Source organism: Rosa rugosa, chromosome 3 (assembly GCF_958449725.1).
Source record: "Rosa rugosa chromosome 3, drRosRugo1.1, whole genome shotgun sequence".
Taxonomy (NCBI): domain Eukaryota; kingdom Viridiplantae; phylum Streptophyta; class Magnoliopsida; order Rosales; family Rosaceae; genus Rosa; species Rosa rugosa.
The window spans coordinates 17,652,674-17,673,318 of NC_084822.1; the positions used below are offsets into that span (position 1 = coordinate 17,652,674).

Sequence of the window (20,645 nt, forward strand, 5' to 3'; positions counted from 1 at the left end):
GTAAATGTATGATATCTTAAAACAAAGCCTTCTTTGCCAAGGCAAAGTTGACTGCCAAGAGAATGGTGGTAAGAATTGAGAAATTATGGGATGGACGAAGTTATTTACTTGGGAGTATGCCCGGCCAATGCCTGAATATGAAAAGGTTGCGAAAATTTCCAACCAACAACACTCATTACAATAATATTTCAGCAACAAAAGTTACTGTTACAATCATATTCATATAGCATATCGAATCAACCTCAGATTAGTAGACTGCATTGTGTGCCTCCTCCACTACCGATCGGAAAATTACTTTAGTATATATGTGACCGTCATTGAACGGCATCAGTTTTCTTTCCCAAAATTGTAGTGAGCCCTGGACTCGAGCTTCTTGGCATCGTTTAATTTTCTGACAGCCTGAAACATTAGAACAAATGTCAATTAAGGAAGTCTAAATTTTATGCCACAGAAAATTAGATATGAAACCATTTTGGTCCATGTGGTTCGAACTCTCATTTACCTTCATGAAATCTTCTTGAACAACATAATCCCGTTCAGCACGTATGGCAAACATTCCAGCTTCAGTACATATGTTCCGTAGATCAGCCCCATTAAAGCCCTGAAACAAAGACAATGCATCTAATTGATAAAGGATGCAAATAAAATAAACCATAACTATGAGTAGTGATTTAAACGAGTATATGGTGCAAACCTCAGCAAGCCTGACAATTGCCTCATAATCAATTTCCCCATGCTTGGCTATCCCAGCAGCATGGATTTTAAGAATTTCCATTCTCGACTGTTCATTAGGCAATGGAATCTCTATCTTTCGGTCTAGACGCCCAGGGCGCAGGAGTGCAGAATCTAAAGTATCAGGTCTATTGGTTGCCATTATGATTTTAACCTAAGAAATCAAAGTATAACCAAAATTTCATCATCAAAACATGCCAACATATATATGGTAGCATGACACACAAGCTAGCTTGGTTTGAACTAAATAAAAAATACGTACCTTGCCAAGCTGATCAAATCCGTCTAACTGGTTAAGCAACTCCATGAGTGTTCTCTGCACTTCTCTGTCTGAACTGGTCCCCTCACTCAAACGCGCTCCACCAATAGCATCGATCTCGTCCATAAAAATGATACACGGCTAGACACCAAGTGAAAAAGAATTAGCATATTTCCTTTTATAAGAGTATACCTATCTGAAAACTGCTCAACAATTACCTGGTGATCACGAGCGTAATTAAACATTTCCCTTATCATTCTCGCACTCTCGCCAATGTATTTATCAACAATTGTGCTTGATACAACCTATACTCATGTATAATAGTATAAACATGTGAATAGACACAAAAGATTTAGTCCCATTGAAATAAAATAAAAACAAAAGTCCACAGTCGTAAAAATCGAAAAAGAAGAATAATGTACTACTAACCTTCAAAAAATTAGCATCTATATTGCTGGCAATTGCTCTAGCCAGTAATGTCTTTCCTGTTCCCGGAGGTCCGTAGAGAAGAACACCCTTGGGAGGTTTGATCCCCACTCTAAGGAAGAGCTCAGGATTCATCAAAGGCAGTTCTATAGATTCCCTAAGATCTCGTATCTGATCGGATAGACCTCCCACAGCAGAGTAGCTAACATTACCTGGATCTTCTTGAAGCATATTATACACAACTGGATCAACCTGCAAATCAAGAACATATAAGTAAAAATGTTGAAAAAGCTAGAGACAGAACTAAATGTAGAACTCTATCTCAAATAATGGGAATTGGATGATAATTACTTCTCTTGGAAGAGGCCTCATGATGGTCAAAGTAGTGATATCCAAAACTACGCGAGTGCCCGATGTAAGTTTTTCTCTGGGGATTTTACTGCGACAGCCTACCACATACCGAGGGCCACTACTTGCCTTCACTAACACTGAAGCAATGGAAAGAAAAGATCGTTACTTCCACTCAAAGAAAAAGAAACCTAACAAAATATAGCATTCTTACAAGTAGAGTTTACAACGATGAGCCCTAAGATATAGCTCATGGGTAATTTCTAGCTTCACACCTATGCTACTTTGCTCCTTCACTCTACTAGTGACTAACGAATTCTCATCTTTAGACTTTCATAATTCTAACAAGTAAGGGTGAGAATTCGTTAATCACATGTGGGATGAACAAGCAGGCATTATGCAATTGCCAAAAGGAAAGAGAATTTCTTACCCCGTCCATCATCGAGCTGCGACAGAACTTCGCCTACAATCTGTCCTGAACTTTGGAAGGACTTCAAATCATCTTCGGTTTTCTCATATTCCTTCTTTCTGGACCGCAATTCGTCTCGTGCTGCATCAAAACAAAACCAAACATGAATCCAACTTTCAAACTTCTTCAATACATTACAACAAATTGTACCATATATCAATACAAAGCAAGATAATCAATACATGCAAACCCTGCAACATGCTATTACAATATACCAATTTAGACAATTCTCTTGCTATTAGAGAAACGAAGAAGAAAACGATCTTCTTATGAGGGATAAGGGTTTTGGTACGTGGTGAATCTAACCTTGCTTTACTTTAGCTTCCAGTTCCTTAAGTGCTAGTAACTTTCTCCGGTAATCCACATTCGTCGTCATTGAAGCAGAAACTGAATAAAAGAACAAGAAGGAGAAGGGTTTAGGGTTTAAGGTTAATCACAATTAAGTTGGATAAACAACGCACGAGGAATGTCCATGATTTTAAACTTAATTGCATAAACAATAACAGATGAAGGACCTGGAGGAATACCTATCTTCTTCGCCAATAGAGAAACCTTAACAATGGACACCTTGAGATAGATCGAAAATTGATGGAGACGGAAAGTAGCCCAGAGACTTTTAGATTTAAATTTATTTTGTTTAGGAGCCCGTTGTAGGATGGCCTTTATAAGGCAAAATTGTGCTAGTCCTTCTATTCAAGGGAGAAGATTTCTTACTGCAAAAGAAAAGGATTATACCTTTCAAAAAAAAAAAAAAAAGAGAATTTTATATGTATAATACCATAATAACCCTGATATTTGGATGGCATAAAAAACACTAGAAAATGTCTACAGACTGGATGAGTGCAAGAGGGTTTTTTTTTTTTTTTTAATCAATCTATCAATGATGGTTATTAATTCTCAAACTAAAATGACCATTACATATTCCTCCGCTGCAATTGACTAGACAGGCAAGAGGTTGTGGGACACCACAGTGATATATATGAATAGACCACTCATTAAATATTTAGTGCTCACTTAATAAAGTAAGCCCATAAGTTATGAAAAACATAGCAGATAGATAAGCAACCACACTCATTAGCGCACATTAAGGAACTAACAAGAATAGGTCCATAAAAATAGGTTTATTGAAAGTAAAAATTACTACATTCAACAGGCCTAGGTCTAAACACTCGGCCCAAATGACAAAGTAAAGGCCCATGGCAATAACCTGCGGCCCTAAAGCCCAACAGGAAAAAATCCAGCCCAAGACCCAACAGACAGGCCCAGTGCAGGCCCAGACACCCACTTCATGACCAGTCAGTCACCGCCACCGCCATGATTGCCATCACCAAAACCAGAAACATCTCCGACGCCTTTCCTCGACGCCACCACCCACGAGGTCAAACGAAATCGGGCATAACTGAAGCAAATCCGAACCCTAAAGGATTAGGACATCTTAGTCCCCAAGCCGCCACAACTCCCATCGATGTCACCACAAGAGTTTGGATAGGCACCGAAAACCACTCCTTGAATCAGTGCCTGCAACCTCTATAGCCACGAAGCCTCAAATCTAGAAATTCACGCCGACTTCTTTGTTGCAATCTCCAAGCCCGATACTCCCAGAAAGCCTTAGACCTACAATAGAGAGCAAATACCTGTCCGGCAGCACGAACCTCACAACATCAGTGTGGGCAAGGCCACCTCTGACGATAGGGTGCCGCTGCCAGACGAGAATAGTCTTCGCCAGGTTCTAGAACCAAGTAGAGGTGGCACTTTGTTCCCAATCCTGAGACTACCCTAAGTTGCAATATGAGTGCAAGAGTTATGCTTGTGGGAGTGGGTGATGCATGTTAAACAACTTTTACTTCTATTTATTATTTTGTTTATTATTTTATTTTAATTTTGACGTATTTATCCCTGATGATTAAAATGTAATCTATGATTTTTTAATCTTTGAGGTTATAAAGGTAAAAAAAAAATGTTAGGGCTAACAACATCACTTCTCTTGAATATAGTATAAATTGTAATAATACACACACACACACAGAGTATAGATTATGCAAGAATATGCTCTCCAGCTTTTCATAGTGGGAAGTTATCTGCAGAATGGTAAAAAGAGTGGCAAGTTATATGTTAGACCTTTTTTAAAAACATCTTTTTTTTATTTTGTTATTTACAATAGGGTGCGGTTATTGCCACCCTATAATTTTTTTTGTTCATTACACCCTACATTTTAATTTCAATTATTAGATTTACTTATCTAACCCATTTATCTTTCCAGGAATATCCTCCATCATTTGACATATCAAATTAAAAAAGAAATTTTGTTTAACGAAAATTTCTCATTTAATTTATATCAATTAAAAAGACGTACTAAAATATAAATCATAATTTTATTTATTCCATTTTTTTAATTTTTTCCATTCAGTTTCAATGTTCGTTTATTTCAATCCATATTAAAAAATTAGTAAGTGCTACTATGAGTAATGAAAAAAAGATTGATTTTTTTTTTTCGTGTTTTAAATTTTTTACTTTCGGTGTTCATATAAAGATATTCTTGGAAAGAGAAATGGGTTAAATGAGAAATTTTGTTAATATGAAATTAAAATGTAGGGTGTAATGAACAAAAAAAACTTCCCACTATGCAAAGCTGGAGAGCATATTCTTGCATAATCTATACTGTGTGTGTGTGTGTGTATTATTACAATTTATACTATATTCAAGAGAAGTGATGTTGTTAGCCCTAACATTAGGAAACTTACTATTAGGAAACTTTATATAAAGATATTCTTGGAAAGAGAAATGGGTTAAATAAGAAAATTTATTAATTGAAATTAAAATGTAGGGTTTAATGAGCAAGTAGGGTGAATAAAGAAAATGGTAGGGTGGCAATAGCCGCACCAAAGAAAATTGTAATAAATTGAAATTTGGATGGAGAAAATGAAGATTAATGTTATCAGAAGAGAAATTAAGTAGTTTTGTGTTTAGTTAGTTATGTATTTAGTTTTCCTTACATATTTGAATTTTAGAAAATTAGTATATTAGTCATTTTGCATTTGGGTAATATAGTCTTTCAATAATTCAAATATTTGTAGGGTAAACAAAAAAAATGGTAGGGTGGCTTAATAAAATCTACCTAGTTAAAACTTAAAGGGAAAACGTCACAAACAGTACCCCAATTTAAAGTCATTCTACACTTTGGTACCTCATCTTCTAAATATATCACTTTGATATCTCAACTTATTATTTATGCATAAGATTCATACACGCCGTTAATAACACCGTTAACTCAAGTGTCATGTAGCTTTATGTCATGGGTATTTTCGTCAATTTATATTTTTCCACCAAAAATCTCATGTTATTTGCCATTTAATAAAAACTCACTCCGTTAATTCATATTTATTTTTATTAAAAGACAAAAACACTTGCTACATCTTTCTTCATTGCCGATGAAACCAAATAACCCTGGATGATGGATCTATATTTAAAGAGTAAGCAAATAACTACAACAACCATAAATACTAAAAGTTTCAAGCAATTTCTACAACTCTACTAGAGACAATCTGTTATGATTGGTATTGAAATTGATTATGCATAATGAATTGAACAAGCATTTTTCCTTCTTTGTCTGAAGAGTTCTTCAATTAAACGGGGAAAGACTCAAACCCTAAACTTGAAAGAAAACTAGTATCTACCCAACAAATTACATTTGAAGAGCTAAAATAAGATGATATAGAATCAACAATTAATAAAGCTAGCAGACAATTTGATCTTATCCAAATCACTCTCTATTTGTGAATTAGCAGGCTGAAAACGATAAATCTCTCACCTCTTCTCATTTTAATTATTATGTTTCCTGGGATCATAACAATAAGTCAAAATTTCCAGTACAATAACTTAAATTGATCTTCCATAAACCCAAATATAATATTTTCCTTGATGACAGATTTATTTTCAGCAAAAAGAAAGGAATTTTAGATCATCTCCCATGGAATTTTTGGTGGGAAAACATAAATTGACGAAAATACCCATAGCAAAAAGCTACATAACACTTGAGTTAACGGTGTTATTAACGGCGTGTATGAATCTTATACATAAATAATAAGTTGAGGTATCAAAGTGATATATTTAGAAGATGAGGTACTAAAGTGTAGAATGACTTTAAATTGGGGTACTGTTTGTGACTTTTTCCCAAACTTAAAAGTGCACTATGGGAAGTATTCACCAAAGTTGAGAAACAAAGAGTGTAAGTAGAGTATACGTAAAAGGTCCAGCTATTTGAACCCAGCTAAAATGCAAGTATACCCAGCATAAAATATTTTTCCAATATTATCCTTTATTGAAAATAAAAATAGTATCCAGCCAGATTCTTCCGTGCACTTCGTTCTATTTCCTTATTATGATCTTCACATTCCAGCAGATGATAAAAATTGATTTAAATATTTTGGATTTCGATTGCTACCATGATTGATCGATTACCATTTCTATGACATAGAACTAGGGGAATGGGACAATTGAGTTGTGGTTTGCAAGTGTATTATATCTACCACACAATGCATGAGTGATCATCAAACAATAATGAGACTTTCCAAAGTCATAGGTACAATCTTATTAGGACGCCATGAAACTTTCCAATCTTCAATATTTAAGGATGTTTTGCCAACTTCGACACCTAAAATTTTCCTTATAATTTGTGGTTGTTGCTCTTAACATGTGGAGAAAAGCATGAACGCCACAGGACTCTAATGAGAACCACTTTCAAAAGGACTTTCTAATTAACGGTTGTGAGACCCACTTTTTTATCACACTTCGACAAATCAACCGTTAAATGTTTAGATACTCATGTGTAGATCATTTCGTAAATCATTTATGCAAATTTTAAATCAAATTAAAAATCGTTAAAACATTCATAATCGTGATTTATAATTTATGAACTTGAAAAGTTCAAATTTGACAGTTTTGATTCGTCTATTGATTTGATGTAGTTCGGTACATTAACAATTAGCAATTTAGAAGAAAATTTTCATACCTAAACATTTAACGGCTAATTTGTCGAAATATAATAAAAAAATAAATCTCACAATTGTTGATTAAAAAGTCTTCATTTTAAAGAGTCTCTCCCTGAACACCAAATATATTCAGTATCAAAGAACATGTTATCCCTATTAAACTTCCCCACAACCCAACAGTACCCAGAATAATACAACCATGAATCATGATCAACTGCACAGACTCCAACATAACATACAGACAAAATGGCATATAGTTCTTTAAAAATTTAGTGGTTTTCGTGCAAGTAGAACCATAACCCAAAATCCCAAATTGTTGACTGAAACTAGAATTAGAAAAACAGAGGAAGCAGTGTATAACCAAGGAAAAAGAAAGAAAGAAAGAAGCGGAAGCAGTGTCGACTGAAAATATATTTTAAACTGCTGTTTGCACAAGTTGTCATGGATTCTTGGCTTGTTAAATCCACAAGAAAGCCTATTCCATAGGACACTTTGCCTCTCACTCACTTGGAAGATAAAACACAATAAACATTCATACAAAACTAACCAAGATTGCAATTATTATCAGAAAATTTGCAAGGGACAAGCCTATAAAATCATCAAAGGTATTATCAATGAGTAATAAAAGAAAATCAGAGAACAGGTCATTTAGCATAAAGAGATGGATCAATGAACAAGTTATGACTTGTGTGAAAATCAGAGAAACAATTTAATTGTGAGCCAACACTGACATTAACTACACAAGATGTCTTAAAAGTACAGTAAAGTAGGCAACAAACGACTGTTCAACAATAATACGAAAATCTAATGAACTCATGAGTAAATGTTGTCTAAATGGAATGGGGGCGGTAATAGATATCTTGGAAACCTATATTGCAGTACCACCCACATTTTCATAAATAAAACAGTCCAACAGACAGCACATGCTTGGAGTTTCTCTCTTAGTAACTCTTCGGCCTGATTGAAAGTTGGCCTCATTCCTTTCCAAAATCAGCATTATAGTGTGCACTTGATTCCAGCTTCTTGGCTTCGTTCAATTTTCTTACAGCCTGAAACATTATGAAATAAACAATTATCACAATATTTGTCACCAATCTATGCTACAGAAAATAATGAAATGTCACAATATATATTTGACCCCAGAGGAAATGAATTACAGGTCAAGATAAATATGTGATTTCCCTACCACTAGGCATTTTATTAAGACATTGCACAATGATCCGAACACTGTCGCATCTCTTCAATACGAATACAGTAACGATCATAGCAATTTAAGGGAAAGGTATTGGTTCCAGAACTCGGGTAGAGTAGGTCGTCAAACACCTTAGGCACTGATGGGCAAACAAAGCTACTCCACAACCAAGACATTCGACCCAAGTAAATGGGCCTCATTTTACACCAATGAATTTCCTTTTACTTCTTTTACATATTTTTGTTAATCTATAAAGTTAAGGCACATGACGGCTATCCAGATTTTCCCCTCACATTCAGGGTTAAAACAGCTACAGCATAGGGTATGGCCCAATACGACATGAACCAGACAACTCTTAAAGAACACCAACATGTTCTTTCATTCCATTGTTTTTAGCCGGCTAGCTTATGATCCAATATAATTTAATTTCCAAGGAATGCCCATAACAGATTGCAGACATCAATTCAGGCACATGATTGACTGGTGACAAGTTGCTGGCATCAAATTAGGCTTAGTTCATCTCATAGTTCATTGTTCATTAATATTCACAACAGTATAGTACACTGTTCGACACATTACCTTCATGAAGTCTTCATGAATGACATAATCGCGTTCAGCACGGATCGCAGACATCCCAGCTTCAGTGCAGACATTCCGCAGATCTGCTCCATTAAAGCCCTGAAACAAAGACAATTCGTCAAATTGTTAGGGGTGAAGGATGAAAATAACTTTTTTCAATAGAGAAGCATTTGATGCTCACCTCAGCAAGCTTCACAACTGCCTCATAATCAATTTCCCCATGTTTAGCTATTCCAGCAGCATGAATTTTAAGAATTTCCATTCTTGACTGTTCATTAGGCAATGGAATCTCGATTTTCCGGTCTAGTCTCCCAGGTCGGAGAAGTGCAGGATCTAAAACATCAGGTCTATTTGTTGCCATTATCATTTTCACCTACAAGAACCATCAAAACATGCTAAGATATGATTGCTCATATGCCATTACAAGCTTTTACAAGGACGACCAGATAATTAACTTTGCATCCATTTAATCTGAATAACCAACAAGATCAATGAGAACTCAAGTACCTTCCCAAGTTGATCAAATCCATCTAACTGGTTAAGCAACTCCATGAGTGTTCGCTGGATTTCACGGTCTGCACTGGTCCCTTCGCTAAAACGCCGTCCACCGATGGCATCGATCTCGTCCATAAAAATGATACAGGGCTAGACATGAAGTCAACAAATAAGGTATGCTTTTAACAGTAATATACACAGAAAATGCTGAACAAATTTCAAGCACAAACCTGGTGATCACGAGCATAACCAAACATTTCCCTAATCAATCTTGCACTTTCACCAATGTACTTATCAATAATGGCGCTTGATACAACCTAGATCCACAAGAAATAGTATATATAAGCAAACAAAAACAACAAGCACGCTGTTGCATAAAAGTGAAAGCTCAGTATAAAAGCCACAGACACAAATAACTAACCTTTAGAAAGTTGGCATCTATGTTGCTCGCAATTGCTCTGGCTAGCAATGTCTTCCCTGTTCCCGGAGGTCCATAGAGAAGAACACCCTGGAACAATTCAATAAAATAAGAAAGATTATTTCTTGATGAAAATCCTACGATTCTAAGTTGCTAGTGTAAGCGTGATAACATTACTGAACATGTCACTAATAGTATGAAGTCAGCAATACTATATAAAACACACCTTGGGTGGTTTGATGCCCACTCTAAGGAAGAGCTCAGGGTTCATTAGAGGCAGCTCTATAGATTCCCTAAGCTCCCGGATCTGGTCTCCTAGCCCTCCCACAGCGGAGTAGCTAACATTACCAGGATCTTCATGAAGCATATTATACACTACTGGATCAACCTGCAAGTCAAAATTAAGCAAGAATGTTCAAGGGTAGACAGATACAATGTCAATTCATATCATCAATAATAGAATCATAATTACCTCTCTTGGAAGAGCCCTCATGATAGTCAGAGTAGTCATATCCAAAACAACCCGAGTGCCCGCTGTTAGTTTTTCTTTGTCCACTTTACTGCGACAGCCAACCACATACCTAGGGCCACTACTCGCCTTCACTATCACTGAAGCAATAAAATAAAACATAATCACTTGGACACTTCTCAAACACAAAGCAACTCTAACAAAATCACATTCACCACCAAAAGTTTCCATTTTCTACTTAAGAGGCAGATCAATCCTAACAAAATCATAATCACCAAGAGTTTCCAGGAACTATGTTAATGTTGTAAACAAAAAAAAAGGTCCAAACTTTACTCACAGCGTTCATTATCGAGAGGTCTCAGAACTTCCCCTATAATCTGACCAACACTTTGAAGCGACTTCAAATCATCTTCAGTTTTCCCAAACTCCTTCTTAGCTCCTCGCAAGTTTTCCCGCACTGCAAAACCCGAAACAAAGCAATTCAGGCCCAAACAAATTCCTAAATTTCCCAATTCACACAGAAAAACCCACTGCCCAGAACCAAAATTAACAGCTAGGGCACAGAATCGGGTGAATCGAAACCCTAGACTAAAAAATTGAACAAATTGGGAACATTTGTAGTTGGATAGAAGAGGGTGCGAATCTGACCTGCGCGGACTCGGGAGTCGAGCTCCTTGTGCTGGAGCAGCCTCTTCCGGTAATCGGTGATGGCGGTGCGACGTCGTAGGGCGTCCTCTGTCTCGGTCGACGTCATCTCGCGGCGGTGCAGGGGAGGAGTAATGGGCTCTCGAGGTTTTTGGGGAGAAGAAGAAGAAGAAGAAGAAATCTGAGAGCTGCTGCTAATAAAGCTTCGGTTTTTACCTTTTATGTGGGGGAGCTGTATTATCAAGCAAGCAACCTATACTCATTTACTGATTTACTGTTTTACTCTCACTCGGAAATTGAAACAACAAAAGCGAAAGCGGAGAGGAAATGGCGATTTTACCCCCGAAGTTTGATTGTTATCACTCTGAAATATGTTATCACTCTCTTATTCCAATAACTTTATCGAAGGAGATCAAAAAAGCCCTCTTCCAGATGCACTCTTGGAAAAGCCCTGGACATAGTCTCTGTTTTTCTATCAAAAATATTGGGGTATTGTCAACCATGATGTTTGTTTGGCAGTGAGAAACTTGCTTACTCAGGGTGAAATGTGGCCGGAATCAAACTATACTTATCTAGTTATCTTTGCTTGATACCAAAGATCAAAGACCCCAAGGAAGCAATGCACTTTCGACCTATACCTCTCTGCAATGTTATTTGCAGAATCAATTCAAAAGTTGTGTCAAAAAACCTGGTTTCCTGAAATTGTGTCTCCACTGCAGAGTGCCTATGTCCCGGGCAGATTAATTTCTGAGAATACTTTAGTGGCAAACGAGGCTGCACACTTCATGCACAAGTTAAAGAATCAAGAGGCAGGTTTCTTCTCCTTAAAGCTTGACATTTCTAAGGCTGATGACAGACTTGATTGGTCTTTTATTCATGCTATTCTAACAAAGTTGGGCTTTGCATCTTAATGGATTCAAATCATCATGAATTGCATAACATCTATGGCTTATTCTATTCTCCTTCATGGAGAGCCTTCTTCTCTAATTACTCCTACACGAGGCATCAGACAATGTGATCCTTTATCACCTTATTTGTTCATCTTATGCAGTGAAGGGTTGTCAGCGTTGATATCACAAGCTGTGCAACAACATACCATTCAGGGACTTACTATGTGCCCTCAAGCCCCTACTTTGCATCATCTCTTCTTTGCATATGACAGCATACTCTTTGGCTCTGCTACAAATGAAGAATGTCTACAATACAAATTGATTCTTGATACTTATGAAAAGGCCTCAGGACAAAAGGTGAATTTTCAGAAAATCAGTGTTGTTTTTAGTAATAATGTCAAGGAAGATAGACAAAAACAAATGGCGGCTATTCTGGGGGTTAAATGTGTCAAAGAGCATGACAAGTATCTGGGATTACCTATGAGAGTTGGAAGATCCAAGTCTGCCATTTTTGCTTCCATCAAAGAAAAGTTGACAAAGAAGTTAGTAAGTTGGAAGACAAAAATCCTGAGTGCAGCAAGAAAAGAAATTCTCATCAGAGCAATGACTCAAACTATGTCATTGTATGCAATGAATTGCTACTTATTGCCAAAAACTCTTTGTGATGACATTCATCAGCTATGTGCATCATTCTTTTGGGAAGACACTAATGACAAGAATTGAGTTGGGAGAAATTGTGCCTAACGAAACTTGAAGGTGGAATGGGTTTTGAAAACATCTATGCATACAACCTAGCCATGCTTGGAAAACAAGGATGGCCTGGAGATTATTTTCCAATCCTTACTCCTTGATTGAAAGGTTGTACAAGGCCAGAGACTATCCAAATTGCTCTTTTTGGGAGGTTGAATACAGGAAACTTTTGAGCTGCTTTTGCAACCCCTATACCAGCTGTAGCCTCTGCAAGACAAGTGGAACTTTGTGTTATAAAAGAAGGCTTGAAATTGTTGGCAAGAATGCAAGTTATCAATATTGTCATCGAAAGAGATTGCTTGGAGGCTGTCTCGAGTATTGCAGACACGCAATTTACTCATGTATATGATGAGGGCATATATAATTGATGATATTCGCCAAGAACTTCATCAAAGAACTGATATTGTAGTGCAGCATACTCAAGGGTTTGTAATCGAGTAGCTCATTGTTTAGCTAACTCGACCTATGAAGCTAGTAATGCATTTGTTTGGCTAGTACAACCTCCAGACTTCATTCTGGAGTTACTTAAAGATGATTGTAAACAATGAGGTAATTCACCTCTATGAATGAAGTATTCCTTGATTCAAAAAATAATAATAATAACTTTATCGAAGGGACTTGTCCCTCAACTTAAATTTTGTCCTCAAATTAAAAAATGTATCTTTTCAAGAAAATAATAATAATAAAAATAGATTACACTTCTCTAAGTGGAAAAACAAAACAAAACAAACCAATAGAAATTAGTTTAGATTGATCTTCTGATCACAAGTTATCAAGAGAAGTGATGTAATTTGCTATAAAATAGAACATAAAGCTAGAGAGCTCAATACATGAATAAAAACTTGAGATTTATGTGATGAAATATTCAATATTTAAGTCTGACGTAGAAGATTGCTAGAGTCATGTATAAGCACCGAGAAGTGAGAACCATTAAAGATATTGAAAGATTTTGAGGCTCGGTTAATGGCCGGGGTTTCCCAGAGGGTGGCGGCAGCGGTAGTGCTAGGTTTTGGGCCCACATGGAGGTGGCGGCGGCAACACCAGGGTTGTCTTCTCCTCTAGGGTTTGCGGAAATTGGGCCTTGGATATGGTCAATTTCTGTTGGGCTCTGGGTTCATTGTTGGCCTATGTTTTTATTTTTTAATTTAATAGTGGGTCTTTCTCTTTTTGTCCAAAAAGAGGGTGGGTCTGTATTTTTCTTGGCTTGAGCGGGAAAGAACGCGAAGAAAAATTGGGGCTCTGTTGTCTTTTTTACTTTTCTTCAGAGCTCTAATTTTTCTTTGTCTGAGCTTAATACTAAAAGGTGGGTGTGCTGAGTAGTACACTTGTGTGAGGGGTGTGCTAGTGTAGTGTGCTCTATGTAATGGCTTCTTCTGACGGCCCTATGGGCAAGTCGTTATTGTACTGCTTGCTGAACTTTATAAAAGTGTGACATTTTCAACTAAAAAAAAAAAATGTTAATCTCTTATTGAGTGACTAGGGTAAGAAACTATCAAGATGAAAAAACATGTGATTTCAAATGGAGTTGAAAAACCATTGTCATAATTATTCATAACAAAGAAAATCATGAGCTTCCAAGGCTCAATTTGTTTTTGGATTGGATGGGCAATTGATGTGTACACTTAGACATTAAAAATGACAAAGTTTGAATATTTCAAGTTTGGTTTGAAAACGCGTCAATGAACAACTCAGTATCTTCAGAGCTAAGATCAGCAAAATTTGGGTTGGTAACTGATCGAGATCTCAGATTTCTAAGGTGGAGTAATAACTTTTGGGTATCAGATTATTGGTTTATAATTATGCTATTTTTTTCGCAAATCAATTCTCATTCAACTTAAGCCAGAATGGCACGGATACATACCTTCCCTTGCCAACTCTATGGGCAAGTCTAGGACGTGGCATGCTAGCATCACTTATTTGACAACTAGTGCTCACTTATTTAAAAGCAAGCCTATACACTATGAAAAAACCTAGTAAATAGGCTAAGTCTAAAAAATAAAACTTAAATTTGGGCAAAAAAACATAGGTACACAAGAGTGCTTAGAAGCCCAAGACCTGGACTGCCAAGCCCTAGGCCCAACAACAAAAGCCCAGCTTCATCCAATCTCCACAACTTGCACACCACTCATCCGCCGACAACTGTCCACCCTGCCGTAGACCACCACCACAAGCTGTCATCTTGCCTCAAGAAAGACCACCATCATGCGCCGCCATCAAGAGGTCCCCTGCATCATAGCTAGATCCAAGGACGAATCCCCTTACATCCAAGCCGCAAGAAGTCTCATTAATGGTGCCCGCACAGCCGCCGCCGCCATCTGGGACCGAATCCATTTCGCCGCCATCCTCGTCTTTCCTGAATCAGTGAGCTAGTCCGCCGCTGCTTCGATCCAAACAAATCTGAAAACCCTCGCTACCAAACCGCAAGCAAAGCAAAATCAGAGGTCAATAGACCATATTCCTTCCATCACCCGTTCGGCATCATCACCATGTTAGCGACGTCACCGGACAAGAAGGAAATCGCTGAAAGTCGACCTCGGACTGGCTGCCTCTCTTCGTTCGTTCTCCACAGAGAGCAATCCTTTTTTTGGAGAAAAACTAGTTTAGATTAGAAAAATTATGGTTATAATTATGCTATAGTTCAATAATACATGTACCATTCGTTTCAATGATAATACGAAAAACAAAAGAATACTCAAGATCTTGGGTGATTTTTATTTTATTTTTTGAGCTACTCAGGACCTCATATGGGAAGCATCAACAGTAAATGAACTGCACACTAGACCTGCATACAAATCCCCACCTAAGCTTTCATTTTTTTTCTTCAGCTTAGGTATTACAAGGTAGCAATGATTATGATTCTTTGACAAACCTGCATACAGGATGATTCCAACCTCGCAGAACATATATATAATGGTTTTTACTTGTTAATTTTCTGTTATATTCCATAAATATATCACTCTTTAATTTTGGATTGAGAAAACTTAAAATTAGAATCAGTGTTCTGTTTCAAACTTTCGATGACCGTATTCTTAGTGTTAGTAATTGCAGTAATTAACTTGCAAAGTTACAAGTGAGAACTTATAATTCTTGTACAATTACAACCAAGAAAGATCATGCTTGTTCTTTGAAATTTCAACTTTGAATCTTGGATTTCATTATATACTCGTATGCTAATCTCAAACAGAATCAAAATTCTGAATCTTCTGACTTCGCCCAGCTTAACAGACAAAAAAAAAAAAAAAAACCAGGAAGAAACTTCTTCGACTAAATCAGAGGGGATCGAACTTGATGATGATGAGATTATGCGAACAAACTCTGGTTCTTCTTCTTTGTTATTGTCTTAGCAAGCCCAGACCTTTTGACTTTTCTTTCTGTTCTCCTCTCTCTCTCTCGGAAGTCCTATGTTCCCTTTCTTCTCTTTCTTCTTCTTCGATGCGCTAAAAATCAGCACTGCTATCAAGTTGAGAGGGAGGAGAGCGAGAGAGCGAAGAAACCTGAACCTTAGTCTTCTACTGTCGGCAGGTTTTTATACCTAGAGTGAATGGCAAAGATGTAACTTAAGAAAAAAGATAGGGCAAAAGCATCACTCCATTTCGGGCCCTTAGAAACAGTAACTCACCTTTAGTATATAGTAAATTTGAGTGATTTTGTTGAATCATACGGTTCTAGCTAACTTTTATGAATGATTGACAATTAACAATTTTCTTTGCTATACTTTTTATATATAAACCTCTTAACCTTATAATTACATACATACATGTCTTTTATACAATAAGACATATGCCTTTCGTCTCAAGGCTAACGCATTAGTGAGGCTTTCCTTAAAATGCCTCTATCTAGTTACGTCTTGGCGTTTTAAAACATTGATATACACATACAATTAAACTGAAAGTACTGATCAAATTCCTCATGTAGTAATAGCAACTTTACCTTTAGATTAGAAAAATTTTAAAAGTGTTGAAGGAAATCGACATTAGGTGTGCCTCTACAAACTAGGGTTTGTCGTAGAGTTGTAATAGGAGTAGTTATAGATTCCCTAATTATGTTCGGACTCTATTACCTTTACGGTACTTTGTAATTCCCTATATATAGGGCTCCTATTATCAATAATACACACAACTATTTTCTATACAATTCTATTCTCCTACAACACGTTATCAGCACGATAACGTGCACCTCAATTAAAGGGAGGCAACCACAATGATGAGTGTCATCGATGTGGATCAATTGAGCATTGGTTCAAGCAATGCAAGGCAAGCGAGGAACTAGCTGCAAGATACAGGGCATATAGGGACATGAGAGAGCAAGAAGTGTACCTTGCAGAAGAAGAAGAAGATGGTGGAGATGTCAATCTCACCATAGAGGACTTCAAAGCTGAAGATGAATTGCACATGGATGCAACAGACTTTGATTAGATTAGTCCTTTTTATTTTTCCAAGAACTTTTGTAATGGCAATTTGCCTTAGTCAATAAATGACAATTGTCTTAACTCTTTCTTATGTGGCGGACCCAATAAAATGTGATGTCTAGGAAAGTCATTGAGATTATTGGTACTTAAGAGAGCCTCGCTCCACCAACATCTCTCTCTACTTTCCTGGTCATATTTGATTGGAGTTACCAAATGGATAGAGTGACTACTGTTTGGCTCCAATTTTGCTGCAGCTGGTCAACAGTCTCTTTTCTTGCGCGGGCGTGCCAGCACCGTTCGGGTGCGGTCGTCGGGGGTGTCCCTTGACCTGACTTCTTTCAAGCAATTGTGGACGAGGAGAGCACCAACCTCGTCGTGGGATTCTTTGTGCCTCGTGGCGAGGACTTTTGCTGAGCTTCTTCTTGTTCACAAGTCGATACTCAATATTGCAGATTGAGCAAAGCGAAATCACCGGGAAGTATTGAGATCTTGCTAAAGCGTGACTTTAGCTTGGCTGGGTTGCTAGGGCGTTACCCTTGCTTGGCTGGTTCTGTAACCGTTGTGGTCGCGGCACTACCGTCGGCTCCCGAGGAGACTAGGACCGAAGCACGTTGACAGAGGGTTTGGTGGCACTGAAAGTCGGCTTCTGAGAAGACTAGGACTAGGAGTGAGATCACCGGTAAGAGAAAGAGAAGGAGAGGAGAGGAGTTGCTCTTAGAGAGGTTTGCTCCAGAGAGAACTTAGATCATCTTAGAGATGTTGTTGTTGAATGTGAATGTGTATGTTTTGTGTTTCAATGTAACCTCTACTTATAGGCTACCATGCCAACTACTTTGGCATTAAACAAATGAAAGTGGAGCACTAATTGGAGATAAGGGAGGTGGAGGTGTAGGTGGAGCACTAATAGGAATGATGAATTTGGGAGATAAGGGAGGTGGAGATGGAGGTGGAGCACTAATAGGAATGATGAATTTGGGAGATAAGGAAGCACTTTCGGCTCCTTTATTCCTTCATGTATATCTCCATCAGAAATTCAGATTCTGGCCACGATGTCTTCATAAAAAATGTTCCACTATGAATCTAGATCATGCTGACCAAATTTCAGAGCTTTCTTCCATGTGGTTGGGCCGAAAATGCTGCTGGACCTCTTACAGGTCCAGTTTTCCAGTTTTGCTTCTGTAGAAAATTGGGCTGATTGTTTGAAGGCCTTCCACTCAAAAACAGCTCTTGCACTCTTCATAAGAAATGATCCTTGGGCTGTCTAGAATGGATCTGGAAAGTTTCAGCACATTTCGATTTCATTTGGTTAGTCTTCCACCCCTCCTTCCTTGTCTAGCTCGGTTTTTCCTAGCCGAAGTAGGAAAATATGCTAAAGTTGACTTGTCATACTTCCATAGTAGGCTTTATTTAGCCTCTAAATATATATTTAGAGCTTGTCGACAATATATAGCTTGAGCCACTGACATTGGCTCAATTTCTCCAAGACACGCCCTTTCAGGCCAAAATGTTCATTTTGGGTCCAAACAACTACAATGTGTCTTACTTTGATTTTATTTTGGATTAGATTTTGGAAACTTTGATGTAATAATTGGCTATTAATAAAGTGTCAATTCTTTTACTTAATGTCTTGGACATACCTTAATTCGAACTTTATTATATAAGAGCCAATGGTTTTCCTGTGGAAACACATTATGAGAATGGACAGAGTTCTTTTGCATCACCTCTAATGACTACAGACATAAACGAGTATTAGAGAAACTTATGTGTCGCTCTAGTGGGTTGTATGCAACCACTATTTGAGTTATTGAATCTAACCATGTCATGAGAGACGACTTATGGAATTTTGACACATATAGGCTTTGACATGATGATCCGTGTATTAAAGACTTTACACGGACATCCATTTTCAGAACGAAGAAAAGTAAGAACCACGAATTGGTTCGAGGAGCTGCACATGCGCCTCATGGCGCCATGATTGTGCAAAGACCGGCCATACATGGCCGGCGCCGCCTACCCCCTGTGGCAAATACATGGCATTGACGCCATAAACTCCTCTCTCTACTTCTCAAGTCTATTGTGACATTATGGCTTCACCAAAACCTTCATTGATTGATTATAAAGCCCATGTTTCGTTCTGTAAAGCCTGTTATTTAGGATTGAGACCATCCTATGCAAAGGAGATTGAGGAAATAATTCCATTCTTACAAAGAATCTAAGGGAATTCTATGGATTTGATCAACCAACTTGCGGACCGTATAGATGTTTTATGGTGTTGGTTGATACGCAAACACGCTGGTCACGTGTTGTGCCATTATCCACTCGTAATGCTGCTTATACTACACTCCTAGCACATAACATATGGCTACGGGCTCACTACTCAGATCATCCCATTCAGTCAATTTGACTTGATAATGCTAGAGAGTTTACATCGACAATTTTCGATGACTATTGCATATCATCGGGTATTGATATCAAGTATCATATTTCCATGTCCACACCCAATTGGTCTAGCGGAAAAGCTACCATTAAACGACTACGATGGTAGCCCGGACATTGGTAATGCCCACCAATATTTCCGCTTGGGTTATGCAATATCGCATGCATCTATGCTAATTCGTCTACGACTCATAGCAGCCACTCAACTTTTATTTGCGTTACAGCTAGTGACTGGGTTCGAGTCTAATATCTCGTATTTATGCATATTTGAGTGTGCGGTTCATGTGCCAATTGCGCCGCCACAGCGCATCAACATGAGTCATTGCAACGAATGCATATATATATATATTTGTTGGACATGAGTCTCCAACTATAAGTCCGCTATGTAGAACCCTTGACAGGCGATCTCTATTTCGCTGGATTTGCGAATTGTCACTTTGATGAGACAGTCTTCCCGTCGTTAGGGGGAGATTAGAACGTCAATGTTCAACAGGAACGACAGGAATTGTCGTGGTCTGTCCCCACTATGTCTCATCTTGATCCCCTAAAAGTGACGAGATCACATATACCTGCTGCAAACATGCCTGCAAGGATTGATGTCCCCACAAGAAGACATGGTGCCACCCAGAGAAGATGGGTACTGCACCACTACCATGGATGGTAGTATGGTGACGCCACAAAGGTGGCATAATGGCGTCATAGGCCATGGGTCCCGCTAGAGAGAGTAGGAGACCCATAGGTTCGATGGAATCTCGCCCTAAGAAGAGAGCGAGTTTGGCACAACTTGATCCATTGATCATTGATACTCAAAATCCGTCTCATGAGAATATTTTGGATTGTGGTTATGTCCAAGAGACATCGTTGAGGGACGCCTCAATGTTAGAACCAATTCCTGAGAATATAGAGATCTCTACGAACTACACTAGTGTACATGAGGACGTGGAATTGTTGAGACCAATGACATCGAACCGTACTCCGTTGAAGAATGCCAACGTAGAGAAAATTGGCCTAAATGGAAAGATGCGATCCAGGTTGAATTGGATTCACTAACGAAGAGGAATGATTTCGGGCCTGAGATGCCAACACCTCCTAACATAAAACCTATTGACATTAATAGGTCTTCGTTAGATAGCGTGATGAG

General features: G+C 37.9%; 3 protein-coding genes across 3 annotated transcripts; 1 reads left to right on the forward strand and 2 right to left on the reverse strand.

The window, feature by feature from the left end:
• Positions 1 to 101: 101 nt before the first annotated feature.
• On the reverse strand, positions 102 to 2,852 carry LOC133740128 (26S proteasome regulatory subunit S10B homolog B-like). Its single transcript, XM_062168051.1, has 10 exons — positions 2,762 to 2,852; positions 2,541 to 2,621; positions 2,196 to 2,315; positions 1,769 to 1,905; positions 1,421 to 1,669; positions 1,210 to 1,296; positions 995 to 1,132; positions 695 to 886; positions 503 to 601; positions 102 to 399 (listed from the first exon to the last, which is right to left on the reverse strand). Exons 2-10 carry the CDS (start codon positions 2,608 to 2,610, stop codon positions 328 to 330), a joined length of 1,164 nt encoding a protein of 387 aa, XP_062024035.1. The 5' UTR covers positions 2,611 to 2,621; positions 2,762 to 2,852; the 3' UTR covers positions 102 to 327.
• A 5,002-nt stretch (positions 2,853 to 7,854) lies between these two features.
• On the reverse strand, positions 7,855 to 11,229 carry LOC133739541 (26S proteasome regulatory subunit 10B homolog A). The gene is made up of 10 exons (XM_062167325.1): positions 11,024 to 11,229; positions 10,713 to 10,832; positions 10,379 to 10,515; positions 10,133 to 10,294; positions 9,910 to 9,996; positions 9,719 to 9,805; positions 9,501 to 9,638; positions 9,175 to 9,366; positions 8,994 to 9,092; positions 7,855 to 8,271 (listed from the first exon to the last, which is right to left on the reverse strand). The coding sequence occupies exons 1-10, from the start codon at positions 11,127 to 11,129 to the stop codon at positions 8,197 to 8,199; spliced, it is 1,203 nt and encodes a 400-aa protein (XP_062023309.1). The 5' UTR covers positions 11,130 to 11,229; the 3' UTR covers positions 7,855 to 8,196.
• Positions 11,230 to 11,964: 735 nt separating this feature from the next.
• Positions 11,965 to 12,633, forward strand: LOC133737345 (uncharacterized). Its single transcript, XM_062164923.1, has one exon. It carries the CDS (start codon positions 11,965 to 11,967, stop codon positions 12,631 to 12,633), a length of 669 nt encoding a protein of 222 aa, XP_062020907.1.
• The last annotated feature ends 8,012 nt before the right edge of the window (positions 12,634 to 20,645 follow it).